This window comes from Aplidium turbinatum, chromosome 17, assembly GCF_918807975.1.
Source record: "Aplidium turbinatum chromosome 17, kaAplTurb1.1, whole genome shotgun sequence".
Classification (NCBI taxonomy): Eukaryota; Metazoa; Chordata; class Ascidiacea; order Aplousobranchia; family Polyclinidae; genus Aplidium; species Aplidium turbinatum.
In genome coordinates, this window is record NC_137488.1 from 12,634,157 (window position 1) to 12,655,848 (window position 21,692).

The window sequence follows — 21,692 nt, forward strand, 5'->3', positions numbered from 1 at the left end:
CTCACTTGAGATCTAGCTTGCTTATAATAACTAATCATCATCATCATCAATATGTTCCTACCTCCTATTAATAACTAAATAAATAGAAAAATACTGAACTGCAACAACAAAAACTACAATACAATGAGTTGAAACAGTTTCCTGCAAAAGCACAAATATTAACTATTTACAACATGCATGAAAAAGGGTTCCGAAAATTTAATCTGTGTCGAGTGATGGTTATAAAAGTAAAATAATCTTGGATCTAATGAAGCATAAAATCAACACTTGATGCTCGTCTGACAGCTGGGTAAGGCTGGTACATATATCGAAAATTCTGCGTCAGGTTGTTGCTCACCGATGTAAGACTACTTCAACATTTATCATATTTCAACGTTTTTAAAAAAATCTTTCAGGGGTGAACTCGTTGGTGATGTGAAATAGCGCTTGACCGGCAGGAAATGCTACCTCGCACGATTGTTTTGTTTTATAGTGATTCAACGTTTGCATACGTTGAATCATCATTAAAAGAATGCAAATACATCGTTGCTGTAGCTTAAAGTTGTGGTTCAATTGTGCAACGTCGTTTCACTTTTACTAAAGCGATGCTTGCCATCGCATGCAATCACTGGCAAAGCGATCAAAATAGTTTGTTGCAGATTAGTCTCTCATTCGGCACAATGTACAAACGCAGAAAGTGTAACACTATAAGCGTTGATTACGCGAGAACAGGGGACGGCACCCCATCGGGTTTGAGACAGAGGGGGTGAGATATGTCTAGCCCCTTGGTTCTTGTTATTTTAACAACTTTGTCAGACTGCTGGCTTTGCGCATTTTACGCGAATGCACAAGCTCTCTCTCTCTCTTTAGGTATCATAGCTGATGCAGCCCTCGATGTACAATGATGTTCCAGTTTGATCGATCTCGTGCTTCTTGCCAAATTTTAGTAGGGTTTTTGATAAGTGGTTGAAAATTGTGCAAAAATGTGAATCTTTGTGCTCCTCTTGACCGTTTACCTAGAATTTTTCCACTTAAAGATAAATCTTCAAGTTCTCCTTTCCTTATAATGTGACCTAAGAACTTCAGCTGTCGCATTTCTAAAGATCTCAGTATCTGCTGCTCCTGGCCCATCTGTTGGAGAACTGATCTGTTGGTTTGAAAAGCTGTCCATGGAATTTTAAGAATTCTTCGGTAAAACCACATTTCTGCAGCTTCAATTTTATTTCGGGTTTTTGCCGTTAGTGTCCAGGTTTCACATCCGTACATCAAAATTGACCAAACAAAGCATTTTAACAAACGAATTTTTAAGGTTTTGGAGAGCTTTCGATCTTTAAAGATTTTTGCCATGGTGTTGAAACTTGACTTTGATAATGCAATGCGTCGTCTAATTTCTTCTTCACATCGGGTGCTTGGATTCAGTATTGAGCCCAAATAATTAAATTTTTGAACCTGTTCAATTTTGTTATCATTGCAGTACACGCAAATTGTTGGTTCAGGAAGACGTTTCGAGACTGCCAGAGTTTTGGTTTTGTTAATGTTGATTTTTAGTCCATATTTTTCACTGGATGTTTGAACTGCATCAAGTAAAACTTGCAAACCACATTGTGACGTTGCAAGCAAGACTGTGTCATCTGCATATCGAATGTTATTTATAAGGTTTCCGTTTATATTAATTCCTTCATCAATTTCTTCCAGTTCTCTAAGGATGAGTTCACTATACAAATTGAAGAGATCAAGCTACCTTTCTTCGAATTTTCAACAGTCGGCTTCGCCAAATGTCTTGTTACAAAGGTTGCTAGTCGGATTGTGCTGTGGCAATTTTAGCTTGTCTATTTAACGTTGAATAACGAGCTTGTCTGCAATGCTAGTCGAGTCTGAGTTGCTAGTCGGATTGTGCAGTGGCAATTTTAGCTTGTCTATTTAACGTTGAGTAACGAGCTTGTCTGGAATGCCTGTTACGTTTTTTGGCAATACATGTATGTAGTCTAACAGTCTGGCAAGCTTGTGTTGCGACTGTGGTTAGTAGCCACATACTTTTTCATACTTCACAATAAAAACACAACAAATATAACTACAAAAGCAACAAACTATGCGTGAACGTTAGCTACTGTCAGGGCCTATGAGAGTGGGGTACGGAGGGTACAGCGTACCCTTGAGGGCCTAGGCCTGTGTTTGTTGGGGGGCCCGGAATTGTGGTTTTATAATTTACGCGCAAAAATGTTTGGTTAAAACCATCTTAAACAACTGATTTCAAGCATAAAAGTTGTTATTCTTTAGTCCTGGGGGGGCGTAATCTAGAAAAAGGGCCCAGAAAGGTAATCGAGTGCCTTTTGAGAAAATTAGGGGCCTAAAGTGGTAATTTAATGCTTTACGTGCAAAAATGTTCTGCTAAAAGCACCCTAAATTAATTAATAAAAGTTAGTTACTTTCCTGTCCTGGGGGGAGGGGGGGGGGGGGGGGAGGCATAGTGTACGCCGCGAAGATCGCTCCTTTCCAGCACAATCTATGACTGTTTCAGTCGATCTTAAACCTTGGCTGTGGAATAAAACGATGATGTAGGATTGTAGGTAATAAACCAAGGTACCGTAATGCTAGGTAATAAACGTCTTCAATGCAGGCAGCTGATCACACAAAAACAGTTTTATAGAAAAACATGAGAAAATAAAGTAAAAATGCCCGAAAAGTTGAAGCGATAGGCCTACCACACCCATTAACGGCAATATTCAATCTTCATCGTTTAGTAGCTTGCATAAATATTTTTAAATTGTATCACGGTTTGGACACGAAAAATTGAAGAAGATTGAAAATGTTCATAACGTCAAAAACGTAACATTTATATTTGCGACCCAAGCCCATTGAGTACCTTTCATGATATTACGATTTAATGCTCACCCATGACGAATAGGCTCAGTGCCGGTCTTATGGTATTTCGGCCCCTGTAGCCTACGGAAATGCTTTGCTGGCTTTAATGACAATGATCCAATTCACTAGCGTGGCTAGGTATTTTGAAAGGGGAGGGGTGTGGTTAGACGGTCGGCGTGCGAAGCTTGACGCCGTGATCGGCCAAGGCGACACCTAGCGGCGGAGGGTATGGGGGACCTCTCCCAGTAAATTTTGAAAAATTGTTTTGAATTTGGGGCATTCTGAGAACATGTTTAACAAAAATTTGGGTATGAATATTACGGTACCGTACTGTAAAATGGTGCTGTCCGGTGGCATAGCAAAATGATAAGATCATGCTTTCTTTGGCATTTTTCGAAAATAAAGCTATGTCTCTGTGTTGAGTCTAGATGCAACCTATTTCGTCCCCTGAAAAATTCGTACCCCGATTTCGTACATTGAAATCCGAGTAACAAAATCAAATTTCGACCTATTTCGTCCCCTAAAAAGATCGAGAGAAATTTTGAAATGTTTGCTGCATTGCAACTCCGATCAGCGACTTCGGCTCTGTTGTTTTGCGTGCAAACACAAGGAACAAATCGCGTAGGCTACCGAAACAGTGAACAATTTTGTGCTAAGGGGGTTTTTACGCCCTTAATGATGGCTTCTTGTATGGCTCCCGGTTGTACTAACCGGGGAATCGTCAAAGGGGTATCCTTTCATCGTTTACCTCTGAATAATGACGACAAGCTGAAGAAATGGATCTCGGCGATGAAACTCAAAGACCCACCTGTAAACCAGCACTGCCGTGTGTGCAGCAATCATTTTCTGGCCAGCGATTACCAACGTGATCTACAGGCAGAGCTACAAGGCACCAACCAAGTCCAGACACTTGCTCATCCCTGAAGCTGTTCCTTCAGTCTTTGATTTTTCAAGATAAGTGAAAGCCACTGTCAATGCAGTACCCACAAAACTCGATCGACCTAGGTGGTAGGCTACAGGTCTGTGAGTACGATCAGCAGGCGTTTGGATCGAATAGCAAAGAGAGAAAAGAACAAGACTTTGAAACAGGTCAGTAAGACAGTAAAACATTGGTTTTAGCTAACACAGAGTCATTCTCCTGGCAACATTCGCTTTCGATTATTGTCAGCATGATGGCATAATTACCACACATAGGCCTACACCAATGCAAATTTTCCATCCGCTGCTGTCCGAACTGGTGTTGTCAGAGAATGAGTCAGAATGATGTTCTTCGCTGTCAAGTCGCCGTCTTTTTGGTTCAAAGAGAAATCCTTGTCTAGTTTCAGACATCTTGTTTGTGCTGATATTCTATTAGCCTACTCAATATACAATGACCTATGCGACGTTTCTAAGGCAAATGTGTGAAGATGTTTACTTGGCTGTCCGCCGATGACGATACAAGACACATAGCGCCATCAGGTGGCTGATTTTCATTTGGTTATATCTCCCAAACAAAAAGGTAGGCTATATCAAAATTTTTTTTTGAGAAATATAATACTTTTGACACACTAAAGACTCATCAAAAAAAAATTTTTTTTTTATTTCAGGTCCCCTTTAAGCCAATGAAATACAATTGAGCGAGCCACGCAAGCGAGAATTTTTTTCAAAAATGAAATGTTTTTTCTTTTGATTGATATGCAAAGCTAAAACAACGGGAGAGAAATTTTAAAAACATCTAGCAACTTTGTTGACGGCTGAGCAGAAACTTGGCAGCAGATTTTCTGTTGCATTTATAATTACAAATTGGGTTGCCATTATAAGTAGTATGTTTGTGTAAAGTTACTAAGTTGGCAGAATTTTGGTAGGATTTTTTGTGAGTTGGCAGAATTTGAAAAGTGTTTGGCAGTTTGGACCATCCACTAATTTGGCAACACTGGTCTTCGTTCACAAACATTAACATTTACAACTTAGATCGAGCAGTTGAGTGAGGAGCACTCCAGCCAGTGTTTCCACTTTTAGGGAAATTTCCCTAAATTAGGGAAATTTAGAGTAAATTTTTGTCTGTAGGGAAATTTTTAGGGAATTGCTTGTTTTAGGGAAATATTTAGGGAAATTTAAATTTTACAAAACGAAATCAATTTTTTTTTATAAATTAGAATTTGGCTGATAATTTAAAAAAAAAAGCTTTAAATTTAGGTTTTTCAATTTTATTTTGAAACACTGGAATTTCGCAGAAAATTTTCAGGCCAGGAGTCAACAAAGTTGAAAATTTAAATGGCCTTGCGCTGATTCGCTACGGTGTAGAATTTATCGAAGCTGGCTGCTGCGAAGTGCCTTCAAAAGTTCAAATTGTGTTTTAGGCAGCCCATTTTTGAAAACGTGTTTGTTTAAGTATCACTTGTATTTTGTTGTAACTTTTTATTTGGTGGAGTCTTCTCTGACATCAAAATTCATTTTTAAAAATGCCCTTAAAATAAGAAGTTTAGAAAACTTGTTACATTTTTAATTTCTTTTCAATTTAATTTTTCATTGCTGGCACAAACATGTAGTGAACAGCAAAGTAACAAAAGGGAAACTAGCAAAATAACAAAACGTAATTTGCCGATGCTTGACATTTGTCACATTAAAAACAGGGAAGCTGACTCGATGACTGATTTCTTTTGTTGCATCCTGTCTGTTGTGGTATCTAGACTGGTATGGTGCTATCTTATTCATATTGTATATAATTGGGTGCTGGTTAAAGATCGGCCGCCTTGGTCAGTGACGTCACGAAAAAGTGTGACGTCATGCAAAAAAACGCAACTACTTTTAGGAAGGGTGCAAAAACGCGGAATAGAAGTAAAAGCGGAATGCTTAACTTAAACTGTACTATTTTGTACCAATTCTCAGCAATTCAATTTTTACAATAAAAATACCAAACCAACACAAATTAAAAATGTATGTTTTGCTTTATTAACCTACCAAGTTTCACGTTTATATGTTATCTACAAAACAAGCTTTTTTCCAAGGCGATTCGATCGTGGTTCAGTATTAGCCGCCCACAGTTTGCTGTGATCGATGAATACTGCCTCCACCAAATATGCTGTAGCTTTCTCATTTCTGCTCGGATTTTAACAATTTTTCTATTGTTGGATGGCATTATGCTTCATCTACTCGAATGCATTAATTGCCAATCTAAAGTAGGCATTATATTTATGTAGCGCTAACTTAAACTTTACTATTTTGTACCAGATCTCAGCAATTCATTTTTTACAATAAAAATACCAAACCAACACAAATTAAAAGAGTATGTCTTGGTTTATTCATATGTTAACTTTCACATTTATATCTAATCCACAAAACGAGCAATCGTTGTTCAAACGTAACCGCTCGACGAAGCTTTTTTCCAATGCATTTTTCAAGGCGATTCGATCGTGGTTCAGCATAAGCCGCCCACAGTTTGCAGTGATCGATGAATACTGCCTCCACCAAATGTGTTGTAGCTTTCTCATTTCTGCGTGGATTTGAGAAATTTTACCATCGTTGGAAAGCACAATACTGCATCTATCCGATTTAATTAGTTGCAAGTTTAAAGTATGCATTATATTGATCTAGCGCTAACTTAAACTTTACTATTTTGTACCAATTCTCAGCAATTCAACTTTTACAATAAAAATATCAAACCAACACAAATTAAAAGAGTATGTCTTGGTTTATTCATATGTTAACTTTCACATTTATATCTAATCAACAAAACGAACAATCGTTGTTCAAACGTAACCGCTCGACGAAGCTTTTTTCCAATGCATTTTTCAAGGCGATTCGATCGTGGTTAAGTATTAGCCGCCCACAGTTTGCTGTGATCGATTCATACTGCCTCCACCAAATATGCTGTAGCTTTCTCATTTCTGCCCAGATTCTAACAATTTTACTATCGTTGGATGGCATTATGCTTTATCTACTCGAATGGATTAATTGCCAATCTAAAGTAGGCATTATATTTATGTAGCGATAACTTAAACTTTACTATTTTGTACCAATTCTCAGCAATTCAATTTTTACAATAAAAATACCAAACCAACACAAATTAAAAGAGTATGTCTTGCCTTATTAACCTACCAACTTTCACGTTTATATGTTATCTACAAAACGAGAAATCGTTGTTCAAACGTAACCGCTTGACGAAGCTTTTTTCCAAGGCGATTCGATCGTGGTTCAGTATCAGCCGCCCACAGTTTGCTGTGATCGATGAATACTGCCTCCACCAAATATGCTGTAGCTTTCTCATTTCTGCTCGGATTCTAACAATTTTACTATCGTTGGATGGCATTATGCTTCATCTACTCGAATGGATTAATTGCCAATCTAAAGTAGGCATTATATTTATGTAGCGCTAACTTAAACTTTACTATTTTGTACCAATTCTCAGAAATTCATTTTTTACAATAAAAATACCAAACCAACACAAATTAAAAGAGTATGTCTTGGTTTATTCATATGTTAACTTTCACATTTATATCTAATCCACAAAACGAGCAATCGTTATTCAAACGTAACCGCTCGATGAAGCTTTTTTGACAATTTTACTGACGTTGGAAAGCACGATACTGCATCTACCCGAATCAATTGATTGCATGTCCAAGGTATACAGTATATTTATCTGCTAACTTAAACTTCACTATTATAACATCAATTACTCCGAAAGTGATATGACATTTGGACAACACCATGAATTCCAAACAGACTTAAGCAATGATATCCATAAGCAGACACTAGGCAAAAAGTGTTTACTAATTCTCTTTAATTGAATCTTGCTTGAACATTTTTAATTATTCCAGACATGTTGGATCAATGTGCTTGGCCTACGCAGTTTTTGAAGTCAAGATTCAGTTGGTCAAGTAAAAATAGTAGGCTACACATTTAGCCAAACACAGCAACACCAGTTTTCAAGATTAAACAATAGAAACCCTTTAATGATGCAGAAATCAGTAGTCTTAACAGCATCAAATTTTACGTCTTGAAGCAGTTTAACATCGCCTATTTTAATACGAGAAGTAAAATGGGGTGACTTTGGTCCAATTATGAGCCAACGCTTACTTTAATTTTACAATGGTTCTGGGAGAAAACTTTAATTGTGACCGATATTGAGGGCTATCAAGAGCCCTTACATATTACCAATTTTGAAGTCATTTGGTCCATGCGTAGAGTTTCAAAAAAAACAAAACTATAAGTGGTTTTCACTCCAGTGTTTATTTGTGAATTAGGGTTAACTGATTCGTGTAGATGAAGTATCGTGCTTTCTAACTATGGTAAAATTATTGAAATCCGAGCAGAAATGAGAAAGCTAAAGCACATTTGGTGGAGGCACTATTCACCGATCACAGCGAACGGGGGGAAAATCGAGTCGTCTGAATGCATTGGAAAAAAACTTCGTCGAGCGGTTACGTTTGAACAACGATTTCTCGTTTTGTAGATAACATATAAACGTGAAAGTTGGTAGGTTAAGAAAGCAAGACATACTCTTTTAATTTGTGTTGGTTTGGTATTTTTATTGTACAAAATGAATTGCTGAGAATTGGTACAAAATAGTAAAGTTTAAATTAACGTTACATAATTATAATGCCTACTTTAGATTGGCAATTAATCCATTCGGGTAGATGAAGCATAATGCCATCCAACGATGGTAAAATTGTTAAAATCCGAGCAGAAATGAGAAAGCTACAGCATATTTGGTGGAGGCAGTATTCATCGATCACAGCAAACTGTGGGCGGCTAATACTTAACCACGATCGAATCGCCTTGAAAAATGCATTGGAAAAAAGCTTTGTCGAGCGGTTACGTTTGAACAACGATTGCTCGTTTTGTTGATTAGATATAAATGTGAAAGTTAACATATGAATAAACCAAGACATACTCTTTTAATTTGTGTTGGTTTGATATTTTTATTGTAAAAGTTGAATTGCTGAGAATTGGTACAAAATAGTAAAGTTTAAGTTAGCGCTAGATCAATATAATGCATACTTTAAACTTGCAACTAATTAAATCGGATAGATGCAGTATTGTGCTTTCCAACGATGGTAAAATTTCTCAAATCCACGCAGAAATGAGAAAGCTACAACACATTTGGTGGAGGCAGTATTCATCGATCACTGCAAACTGTGGGCGGCTTATGCTGAACCACGATCGAATCGCCTTGAAAAATGCATTGGAAAAAAGCTTCGTCGAGCGGTTACGTTTGAACAACGATTGCTCGTTTTGTGGATTAGATATAAATGTGAAAGTTAACATATGAATAAAGCAAGACATACTCTTTTAATTTGTGTTGGTTTAGTATTTTTATTGTAAAAAATGAATTTCTGAAAATTAATACAAGATAGTAAAGTTTAAGCTTCGTCGAGCGGTTACGTTTGAACAACAATTGCTCGTTTTGTGGATTAGATATAAATGTGAAAGTTAACATATGAATAAACCAAGACATACTCTTTTAATTTGTGTTGGTTTGGTAATTTTATTGTAAAAAATGAATTTCTGAGAATTGGTACAAAATAGTAAAGTTTAAGTTAGCGCTACATAAATATAATGTCTACTTTAGATTGGCAATTAATGCATTCGAGTAGATGAAGCATAATGCCATCCAACAATAGAAAAATTGTTAGAATCCGAGCAGAAATGAGAAAGCTACAGCATATTTGGTGGAGGCAGTATTCATCGATCACAGCAAACTGTGGGCGGCTAATACTTAACCACGATCAAATCGCCTTGAAAAATGCATTGGAAAAAAGCTTTGTCGAGCGGTTACGTTTGAACAACGATTGCTCGTTTTGTAGATAACATATAAACGTGAAAGTTGGTAGGTTAATAAGGCAAGACATACTCTTTTAATTTGTGTTGGTTTGGTATTTTTATTGTAAAAATTGAATTGCTGAGAATTGGTACAAAATAGTAAAGTTTAAGTTATCGCTACATAAATATAATGCCTACTTTAGATTGGCAATTAATCCATTCGAGTAGATGAAGCATAATGCCATCCAACGATAGTAAAATTGTTAGAATCCGAGCAGAAATGAGAAAGCTACAGCATATTTGGTGGAGGCAGTATTCATCGATCACAGCAAACTGTGGGCGGCTAATACTGAACCACGATCGAATCGCCTTGGAAAAAAGCTTCGTCGAGCGGTTACGTTTGAACAACGATGTCTCGTTTTGTAGATAACATATAAACGTGAAAGTTGGTAGGTTAATAAAGCAAGACATACTCTTTTAATTTGTGTTGGTTTGGTATTTTTATTGTAAAAATTGAATTGCTGAGAATTGGTACAAAATAGTAAAGTTTAAGTTAGCGCTACATAAATATAATGCCTACTTTAGATTGGCAATTAATCCATTCGAGTAGATGAAGCATAATGCCATCCAACGATAGTAAAATTGTTAGAATCCGAGCAGAAATGAGAAAGCTGCAGCATATTTGGTGGAGACAGTATTCATCGATCACAGCAAACTGTGGGCGGCTAACACTGAACCACGATCGAATCGCCTTGGAAAAAAGCTTCGTCGAGCGGTTACGTTTGAACAACGATTTCTCGTTTTGTAGATAACATATAAACGTGAAAGTTGGTAGGTTAATAAAGCAAATCATACTCTTTTAATTTGTGTTGGTTTGGTATTTTTATTGTAAAAATTGAATTGCTGAGAATTGGTACAAAATAGTAAAGTTTAAGTTAGCGCTACATAAATATAATGCCTACTTTAGATTGGCAATTAATCCATTCGAGTAGATGAAGCATAATGCCATCCAACAATAGAAAAATTGTTAGAATCCGAGCAGAAATGAGAAAGCTACAGCATATTTGGTGGAGGCAGTATGAATCGATCACAGCAAACTGTGGGCGGCTAATACTGAACCACGATCGAATCGCCTTGGAAAAAAGCTTGTTTTGTAGAAACGTGAAAGTTGGTAGGTTAATAAAGCAAGAATTGGTACAAAATAGTACAGTTTAAGTTTAAAATCAATAGGCATTCCGCTTTTACTTCTATTCCGCGTTTTTGCACCCTTCCTAAAAGTAGTTGCGTTTTTTTGCATGACGTCACACTTTTCGTGACGTCACTGACCAAGGCGGCCGATCCTTAACCAGCACCTGTAATAGACCGATCCATCGCCTAGCAACGCTCAGCCAATCAGAGCGAAGGAGAGCAAGCTATTTTTCCAAGCCCACTATCTAGCATTGCTTTTATGCAGTTTCCGTCACATTTATGCTGTGATTTTTTAGAAGTAGAATTTTCTTTTGCGGTACTTGCAGGTTTGACAGCAAATACCTATTTGAGATGTCTTAAAAAACTTAAAATCGGAAACCTGCTGCAAATAGTGCTTTCTAAGACACAGTTTAACTGGGTTGTTAGAGCCATGCAGTGTTATCAATAGTTTGAATAGTTGATCATATTTTTATAGAAGAAGTTATATAGCCTGGATGGTGTGCTGTGCTGCAACTGCTACGTTGTTTGTTTGATTTGTTACAATTCACTGGAGTGAAAAATTAATCTATAGGCCAAATCTTTTAAATGAAACCCACTTCTTAGCCTGCAAAGAGTCAAAAGTGGCTGATTTTCCAAAGACAATTTCAAACATTTTTCTTTGCATTCTTTGTATTTAATGGCACTTGTGGCATTTTGCATCAAAAAATTAAACAGGGTTTTAAATTGCACGTGACTTAAACCAGTATAATTTGCAAATAATTCACTAACAGGAGAATTTAAAATGGATCTTGCACTAATAAATGACCCTTCTTGCAATTGTAGCAAAAAACGAGATTGCGATTCATGTTGCATTTTTAGAGCACAAAGTTCTTCTTTCAAAGCTTGATTTTCAGTTATCAGCTTGCATGATGCATTATTGCATTGCATAATAATGATGCAATGAACAGTGAATGAGATGACTATGTAGGCTACAAAAGAAGCAAAAAAGTATTTCAAAAGCACAAAACATTAGCCTAGTAGGTTATAATTATCCATGACATCTCATTTAGTCATTTTGCAATGGGTAGGGCTATGGTTTATTTCTTGATTTGTATGAATTAATTAGGCTACTGGTAGCTTACGGTAGGCTACTAGGCTACCATTGGTATTATATGTTTCAGTTCATTTTTTTTTATCTTATGCAACCATTGAATTTAAACAACCATAGTTTACAGGCTATGCTATTCATTGCAGAATCATGCAAGCTGATAACTGAAAATCAAGCTTTGAAAGAAGAACTTTGTGCTCTAAAAATGCAACATGAATCACAATCTCTTCTTTTGCTACAATTGCAAGAAGGGTCATTTATTAGTGTAAGATCCATTTTAAATTCTCCTGTTTGTGAATTGTTTGCATATTAGGCCTATACTGGTTTAAGTCACGTGCAATTTAAAACCCTGTTTGATTTTTTGATGTAAAATGCCACAAGTGCCATTAAATACAAAGAATGCAAAGAAAAATGTTTGAAATTGTCTTTGGAGAATCAGCCACTTTTGACTCTTTGCAGGCTAAGAAGTGGGTTTCATTTAAAAGATTCGGCCTATAGATTAATTTTTTACTCCAGTGAATTGTAACAAATCAAACAAACAACGTAGCAGTTGCAGCACAGCACACCATCCAGGCTATGTAACTTCTTCTATAAAAATATGATCAACTATTCAAACTATTGATAACACTGCATGGCTCTAACAACCCAGTTAAACTGTGTCTTAGAAAGCACTATTTGCAGCAGGTTTCCGATTTTAAGTTTTTTAAGACATCTCAAATAGGTAGGTATTTGCTGTCAAACCTGCAAGTACCGCAGAAGAAAATTCTACTTCTAAAAAATCACAGCATAAATGTGATGGAAACTGCATAAAAGCAATGCTAGATAGTGGGCTTGGAAAGATGGCTTGCTCTCCTTCGCTCTGATTGGCTGAGCGTTGCTAGGCGATGGATCGGTCTATTGTACCATACTACTCTCGCAACAGACAAATAAAAGTTTTCTCTCTGTAATATCAATGAATTGATATTGAATGGCTCACACAGTATGAAGAAAAAGAGAACTCAGAACAAAAGTTTGGCTGGTTTGTAATTGTGTATACATATATTGTAAATGCACAATTGTGGCAGTAGCAGATCTCGAAACAATTAAATAATTTTAAAAATTTCTGTTGATTGAGCGAGATTCTTTTGTTGTTTCATTTTTTGCCATTTTTTGTGTGCTTATCAAATTCCCATGTGTATCTATCATTCGTTGTTTTTTTTATCTGTTGCTACATATAGAAACCTGGTTTTTTTATGCTTTTTTCAACACATATTTGTTCTTTTATTTTAGGGAAATTTTTAGGGAATTTCAAGGTTTGATTTAGGGAAATTTAAGCAAACTGTACACTAAATTTAGGAAAATTGAAAATTTGAAAGTGGAAGCACTGACTCCAGCTGCGAGCAGTTTACCAGTTTACCAACACCAAAGGAAAAGTTGTGCGCCAAGTGCAGTTTTGCATTGGTTAATCGTACCATAACCTGGTGATTCTCCGTTGGAATTAGTAATGTTTAAAATTTTATCAACAGTATTAGCCTACTAGAAATGGTAAATTTATTTATTTTTGTTGTTGTAAATGTTTTTTTTTTGTGAAAGCAAAATATGTTTGTTCTTTATCAATTTATCGTAAACAAATAAAACCTAACAACCAGACGGCATTTAACATAATATACCGTAATAACATAAAAATAACCCAAAAATTACAAACATTTTCGGCTATGCTCATGTCGCCGCCCCCCTTTTCAAGTTACCAACTGACTGATGTTTTTCATAAGTTGAAAGTACAAAACTGATTTACTGTACATACACAAAAATTGAAAAAAAAAAAAGAAATGCATAAGAATGCAATGGCAGAGGAGAGGCAAAATCACGCAATGCTTAATTGTCGAGGAAAAAATCACAAGTCAATGATAACGCAAAAGTACGTGAAGACATGACATTTAGAAGATAGGAAACGTCTGCAGCAAACCGCTGCCTATTGAGCGAGGATTGCAAGATTTTATGAGCAAAACCTCATGGATTTTAGTATCAAATTCGGTGAAACATTTAGGTACAATTCTGAAAGACGTACAATTGTATTCTCAATAGGCAGTTGTTTTCTGCAGGCGCCTCCTATCTTTTTAATGTTGTTTCATTCTTATGCATTATTTTTTTTTAGATTTTTGTCTATGCAGATCAGTTTTGTAATTTTAAGTAATGAAGAACATCAGTCAGTTGGTAACTTGAAAAGGGCTAACATGAGTATGGCCGAAAACGTTTGTAATTTTTAGTTTATTTTCATGTTATTATATTATGTTAAATGCCATCTGGTTGTTAAAGAATGATTTGGATGAACTTGTAAATTTCTGTTGATAACTTAAAGGATACGTAAAGATACTAACAGACAATCACATTCTGGATGACCAAAATCATCAAAGACACCATGGAATGTTGATGCAGTCAGCAGCTTGGAAAGAACCTGGAGTCTGTGCAGAAAATTTTGATCGTAGATCTGAACTTCTATCTAAGTATAGGATACAGATCAAACAAAAACTTATATCTGACGACATTAGGCAATGAGTAATCATGTATCAGTGGTTTTGTGGTAAGATTGACGCTGTACCAGACTTCCTTGACAATGTCTGGTTTTCGGATGAGGCACATTTTCTACTGTCAGGTCATGTGAACCCTAAAAACAACATCTTTTGGACTAGCACACCCCCTCAGTAATGTCTGCTAAGGCCATTACACTCTGTCAAGTTCACTGCATGGGTCGCCATCTCCAAACATGGCATCATTGGACCATTCTAGTTTGAGGACTAAAACAAGTGGTCTGTGACAATTAACACCGAGCGATATATTCAGGTGCTTAGAAAATTCTGGACAGCACTTGGTTGATAAAGAGAGGTCATCATGGATCTCTAGTGGTTCCAACAGGATAGTGCCACCCCCCACACCTCAAACAAATCATTGGCATGGCTACAGCAGCGTTTCCCTGACCGACTGATTAACCGCAGGTATGACCCGAAGCATTCATCGACTTAGTTACCCGATTTTTATCTGTGGAGATGCCTTAAGGACGGGTCCACGTCTATTAGGCGCAGACAGTTACCGTAGGTGCTGGTCAAATAGGCGCGGACACTGTGGTGTCGGGATATTTAGGTCCGGAGCACTGTGGCGCCCGTTCATTAAGGTGCTATTCCTAGTAAAGTTTGCAGATTGTATCAGCTCAGCTTTTGCAAAACCTAGTCGGGGTTTTGATGGAAAACTACAAGTTACTCTTCACTCAAGCCTACCACCCGCTTGAATATAGGCTATGGCATATTTTTTACTGATGTTTAGTGTAGTTATTATTTGACTTATATAACTAAAAGTGAACTCAGTCATGTTCGGAAACTTGAATAATTTATTAATAAAGCTTTCGCCGACGCAAAGCTGGACTAACAACAAATAAATGCCGAACACGCCCATTAAAAGAACAATATAGTTTTCTGTTCAATATAAGATTTTGTGTGAAAAGCATTGCCGGTTTAAGCAGATTCACTCACTGAAGCCATGACATATTTTTCTGTTCAATATAACATTTTGTGTGAAAACTATTGCCGGTTTAAGCAGCTTCACTCACCGAAGCCATGACATATTTTTCTGTTCAATACAACATTTTGTGTGAAAAAGCATTGCCAGATAAAGCAGCTTCACTCACTGAAGCCACTCACATGACTAACAACAAATAAATGCACTCGCATTAACAAAACAACATATTTTTATGTTCAATCTAACATTTTGTGTGAAAAGCATTGCCCTACCTGCCAAGCTGATACAATCTGCAGATATTACTACGAATAGCACCTAAATGAACGGGTTCTACAGTGCTCCGCACCTAAATATCCAGACGCCACAGTGTGTGCACCTAATTGACTGGAGCCTAACTGTCTGCACCTAAAAGACTTGCTCCCTTAAGGACAGGGTGTATGGCAACAACCCTCAGATTATCCTTGATTTGAAGGCTGCAATAAGAGCTCTCTCAAAGGAAGAATGTGGGAGGGTCATCAAGAACTTTGCCAGTCTAATCCAAATGTGTTTGCAGCACCGGGGAGCTCATTTAGGGCACATTTTTTGAGCGCCAGTTAAACAAAGAGTTTTTGTGGAACAGACTTGATACTCTGGAGATGTCTTCTACATAGACTTAATAACCTAATGTAGCTGAATTCTTGTGTTGATCTAAGTAAAATTTTGGAAGGTAATTGATTTTATTGATGAATATTTTTTTTGTGTCGCCCAGTAGATCACCTTTCATGCCAAAGCAGCTCTGATTAGTCTATTTCATTTGATTACAAATTCCAATGCTTTTAATAATTCAAAAACAATGAGCTCCAAGATTTAATTTATTGTGAAACATGGCATCAGGCTCTGACGTTACAAATTGGGGAGCTGGTGTACAAGACTCCGCTCTGGTTATAAATGGCAAGGTGTAAATATACGCCAAAGGTCGGAATCAATCGACCAATCATATAGGGTGAAATATGTGAACTCCATTTAACCAAGCGAAAGCTGTTTATGCTTTTACTACTTTTTTTACTTCAGTATTTTGTAACCCTAACCTTTAGAGTTAGGTGAAGGTTTCAGTTGGGTTTAGAAAATAGTAAAGCAAAGGTAAAGTAGTTGACACAAAACAGCTACTTCACCCTATATTTTCGGTCGATTCTAATTTATGACATCATGTCATTTTTGACCAGGGCGGAAACTTGTACACCAGCTACCAAATTGGTTAGTTGGAGCAAGAACTTCTAGCCATTTGTATTAGCCTACTTTGATCAAATAAATTAATTTTCAGACTGAGTAAGCCTTTTTTAAAACCTAATCATGGCAGTTTCGTCTACATGTAATTTAAACCGCTAATGCAGGCTCAGTCATTGAGATTGCCAGCTCTAGTGAATTTTTTCACTTGTTGAAATGTTGTTGTCTGTGAATTAATCCATCCATGATGTGCCACTGAATTGAGAACTGTACTTGAAGTGCGTTTTACAAGCATAGGCTGTATATATCATGAGAGTCGAACCAGCACTGCTTGACTTTACTGTTTCTTTGTTCACAGTCAAGAGCTTAACCAACTGACTTAAAGAGAAAGTTTGAATAGTGTATCAATGTTATTTTTTTTTAGTACCGTTTCTAATTTTCTAAAGTGAATTGAACTACAGTAATAAAAAGCAACTAGCCTCGAGTAAGACATATTCAGATTTTTGCTTTTTTATTGTTATGTTTAAGTGAATTCATCTCTCTTTTGATTCATGTATTCGACCATCGACATACATTAATTTTAATTAAATTTTTTTCAGTGTAAACCATACACAGTATTTCAAAAATATTTTGCAAAGAATAATACTTTGTGTTTTCTGATATAGAAAGTAGGTTAAACATATTACAGTTAAGTCTGCTGAACAACCTATCAAGTTCATTTTATGGCCTTCCAATTCAACTTTAATGTCAAGGAAGAAGTTAATGAGAATATAATAAAAAGCAATGATGCAATTCGTGACGTTCAAACAGTTGTTTCCTGCAAAAATATGAAGCCAAAAGTGCAAATTAAATCATGCGTCTTGTCGTCATTAAATGAAATATTGAGTCGTTGGAGAAGCAGTGACGATCCCTACAGCATAGAGTGGATTCAGCTGAACAATGATGAAAAAATATGTTATGTAAGGTCACATACTACTGAAAGCAATTTCAATGTCAGGGTATGTGGTGAACATAATGAAGAGAAAAATATCACCAGTAAAGATAGTCCAACACCTTGTGCTAATTTATTAGAAACTGCAGATTTAGTACCACAAGTATATGAAGGTGGCTTAAAAATTTGGGACTGTTCTATGGATTTGGCAAATTTTGTTGTTGAATCTGAGTTGAATTTTAAAGATAAAATTATATTAGAAGTCGGGTGTGGCGTAGGCTTGCCAGGCATGGTAGCTGCTAAGGCATCGGCAAAAACAGTTGTTTTTCAAGATTTCAATGAATTTGTATTAGATACACTAACTGGACCATCTGTCTACCTTAATGAATCGATACAAAATCAGAAAAACAATGAAGTTTCTGAGAAGATTCAATCACTAGGCTGTGGTGGAAATGAATTTGATTTGATTGCCGCTGAAGTATTTGACATGGGTTGCCCAACGTCCAGTGAAAAATACAGTTTTATCGCTGGGGACTGGAGCGATGTTGAAAGTTGCTTAAACACCAAGGTTGACATTGTATTATCATCAGAAACGATCTATGATCCAGCAAATTATGAAAAACTACACAGTTTAATATGCAACTCTTTACTTCGCAAAGGTATTGCTTACATTGCTGCTAAATCATTTTACTTTGGAGTTGGTGGTGGTGTGCAATCATGGATAGAATTCGTTGCATCCAAACGTATTTTCCTTGTACAACGGATACAAGTTATTGATGCTCCTTTAAAACGAGAAATTTTAAAAATGACTTTTCAACAAAACTGATTCGTAGCTGTATTGTAACATCATATTTTATTCTTTTTTAAAACAAATATTTGGTGCCAAACCCTCTGCTGCTGCTTTGGAATAAGACATATTTAGCCTTTGGCATTCGGGGCCTTTAGATAGCTAGCTTGACAATCCAGGCGTAAGTCCAGGCCTCGAAATTCACGGCGGACACCGCGGACATGTCCGCCGTTACAGCATGTGATGTCCGCGGGAAGTACCATCTAGATCGGTCATATTTGTCCGCCGAAAAATAACACAGGAACTAATACAAATCGTCATTGCATAGCACGAACAATTGTTGAGAGAATACAATTTCCCGCGCATTCTAGCGCGCATCTAGAAAATGTGAATACTGTATCCCTTATAATCCCTTAGCTTTCATTCAAGTCAGAAAACTTTTGATTTTTACGTTGTTTCAACGATTGATGACATTGAATCATGATTGATTGATTGATTGAATTTTTATCCTCGGACTGGGAAAGCTTCTTGCAGAGCTTAATCCTGGCAGTTTCGCATACTTGTAGAGGCTTTGAATCACTGACGCAGGCCCGGTCACCGAGATTGACAGAGTGAAGTTTCCGATTGTTGAAGTCTTGTTGCCGGGGAACTATTCCATCCACTAGGTGCCGCTGAATGGAGAGCAGTCCTTAACGTACGTTGCTCAAGCGCACACCCCGAGAGTCGAACCAGCGCCGCTTGATCTTGAAGCTTCTTCGTTCCAGAAGTGACGCGCTAACCAATTGACCTATCGGGGCGGTTGATCGGGCGGGGCAATTGATCATCGTAGCATTACGTGAATTCTTCGCAAAGAATCGATGGGAGTAGGCCTACGGGTGCTTCTACACTAATCACGCGCAACTTAGTTCATGTCTTATGTCACAATGTCTGGCTTTGATCTCCGAGTAATATTGATAAAGAAAGGTTGGTTACAAAATTAGAAATGCGAGTGGGCTATTACAGCAAGATACAGCAACAGTTGTTAAGTTTTGGTTTTACAGTAAGAAAAAGCCCAGGGAAAATTCACTTTCGCTCACATGACACGCAAAAATAAACCTTAAAAAAGCCTAGTAAATAGTGATGCTTTGCACAGCAGAAAATAGTAGCGTTAGTGCAGAAGTTTTCCGACTTGTGCCCAGAGCATTGTGACCTGTTTTTTTTTCGCTGAGACTTTTCGGTTATTTGTCCGAAATGACTTGAAAAAATTCGGTCATTTTTTATTTATTTCGGTCATTTTTTCTGATAAAAGTATTTCCTTTCAAGTAGCTGAGTGATACAACCCAAAATATGCACTTTCTGACTAGCTACAACATTAAGTTTCGCTGAGAAACGTTGTCGTGTTTTATCTGAGAAAAGTTAAAGCAGACAAACGTTTCTTCAATATTCATCAGCGAAACTCAACCTTGCAACATCCGGCCGCAGACATTGACTATGACTATATATTTTTTCGGACTTTTTGACCGAATTGACTAAGTTATATTTTTTTCGGACATTTTGACCGAATTGACTACATGTTTTTTCGGACATTTTAAACGAATTGACTATATTTTTTTCGGACGTTTTGCTAAAAAATTGGTCAATCACCGATAAACAACCGAAAAAAAGAAACCCAGATTGTGACGCAAGAAGCCACACGACCACGTTCGGTGGAAGTTAACCAGTTATGCTGCGTATTAAGCAGCTACTCGGCGCTTTTACTCTTCAAGCGCACGTCGTTGGTCTGATGAAAGCCTTTCAGAGTGACTTCACTGAAATTTAAAGTCTTCTAAACCGTATAGTTATAGTTCTCAAATGGCGAAGAAATATCAAGTTAAAGTGATTAAGCATGACGATCGACGTCAAAACTGGTGTGTCCGCCGAGATAGCTGCTCAGACCGGACACGTATGTCCGCCGTCAACAAAAAAGAATTTCGACGCCTGTAAGTCGATGATTGTGAACAAAAAGATGCTTTGAAATCAAAATTGTCACAATGTCCCATTTACTTACACTTAAAAACTGTGATCTAAATTTTAATCGAAACATTATTCACGCAATTTGGCTGTTATTCTGTTTTTAGGTGGTTTAGCGTACCAGGCTACCAAGTATCAGTATACTGTAGTTTCAGTTGATTAGCACAATTGAATTCATTTGGTTCTGTAAATGGTTCGCCTCGATAGCGCAATAGTCTGCGAATCGCTCAACGACGATGATTTTGCTCTCGGGGTGTGTCCGCTCTGCATCCAGCAGCACCATACATTCAGGAGATGGAATAAACAGACAATAAGCAGCAAGCGGAAACATTCCTTTGCCAGCTCGGTAACCTGGCCTGCGTCAGTGATTCAAATTCGTTACAAGTGTGCAAAACTGCCTGGATTAAGTTTTAGTCAGACTTTTTGGGTCCAAGTATAAAGATTCCCACAGTCAATAATAATTTCTTTAACCAGGTGTCACGTCCTTTTGCACTTGTTTTTTTTCCATCAAATAGCTACAGTATGTTTCATCAGTTTAAATTAACATTTTCTGCATCCTCTGTATGATGCAATTTCTTATGTAACACAGTGGGCTACGCTTTGATACAACTGCTGGCGTACAGTTTTCTGTAGGCTAAGTGGCAGCTGTCTTACTGAGATATAATATCAACATTGGGTGTTGAAAACATAATAATATCAAACTTACAATGGGTTAGCAGTTCACGTTTTTTTCTGTAACTTCTCTAGTTATTTGAATGTGTTGTAAGTTTTAAGATATACGATAGTGTTGTGAACTACTTTTGTGTCTTTTCATATGTGCGTCTGCTTAAAAGGCCCTGTTCAAAGCTTGGTTAATCTATTTCTATTCATCTTGCCAATAAAGTGCAGCTTACATTTTGAGTGATTGAACAGACAAGCGTAGCCAATAGCCATTGTCATACTTTGTAAATTTTCAATATGGATCAATTTTACAAGATCATAAACAGTTTTTTGAGGCTATCCCGGTGGCCTGTCTTATATAATTAATTTTCTATCCATCTTTCTCCGCGCAATGTAGCTTGGGAAAGCGGCAAACACTGGTGGCCAAGACTGTTGATTGAGGTCAACACCATGGTCTTATAAGGCTGCAGTGACATAATGTAATTTTTTTTAGTTCGAACACGTAGCTGTGTTGTGTTTGCATCAATTCATATTAAGCTTTGAGCATTTTTTAACGAATTTAAACCCATTCTCAGAGAATTAGTTAAGTTTAAGAGCACTGAGGTAAGCTTTCTCCTCTCCGAGTAGCTTACCAGTGCATGGAATGTCTAGGCTCCCTACCTGTAAAAAGATTGCACTAATATCGAGAAATCGTTTTCGCGGGGTCTTGTCCGAACTAGGTGCTCAACCAATTCTGTCACTGTCTCAGAAAACATCACTGCTTTGAGATACGATCA

The 21,692-nt window shown here is 37.0% G+C and overlaps 1 protein-coding gene across 1 annotated transcript; it reads left to right on the forward strand.

Moving 5' to 3' along the window:
• The first annotated feature begins 15,444 nt into the window (after positions 1-15,444).
• On the forward strand, positions 15,445-18,473 carry LOC145786613 (histidine protein methyltransferase 1 homolog). Its single transcript, XM_082598301.1, has one exon. It carries the CDS (start codon positions 17,272-17,274, stop codon positions 18,304-18,306), a length of 1,035 nt encoding a protein of 344 aa, XP_082454427.1. The 5' UTR covers positions 15,445-17,271; the 3' UTR covers positions 18,307-18,473.
• Positions 18,474-21,692: the final 3,219 nt, after the last annotated feature.

Bases quoted from the DNA above. Each gene is read 5' to 3' on its own strand.
- LOC145786613 (XM_082598301.1), top strand. From the start codon at position 17,272: ATGGCCTTCCAATTCAACTTTAATGTCAAGGAAGAAGTTAATGAGAAT.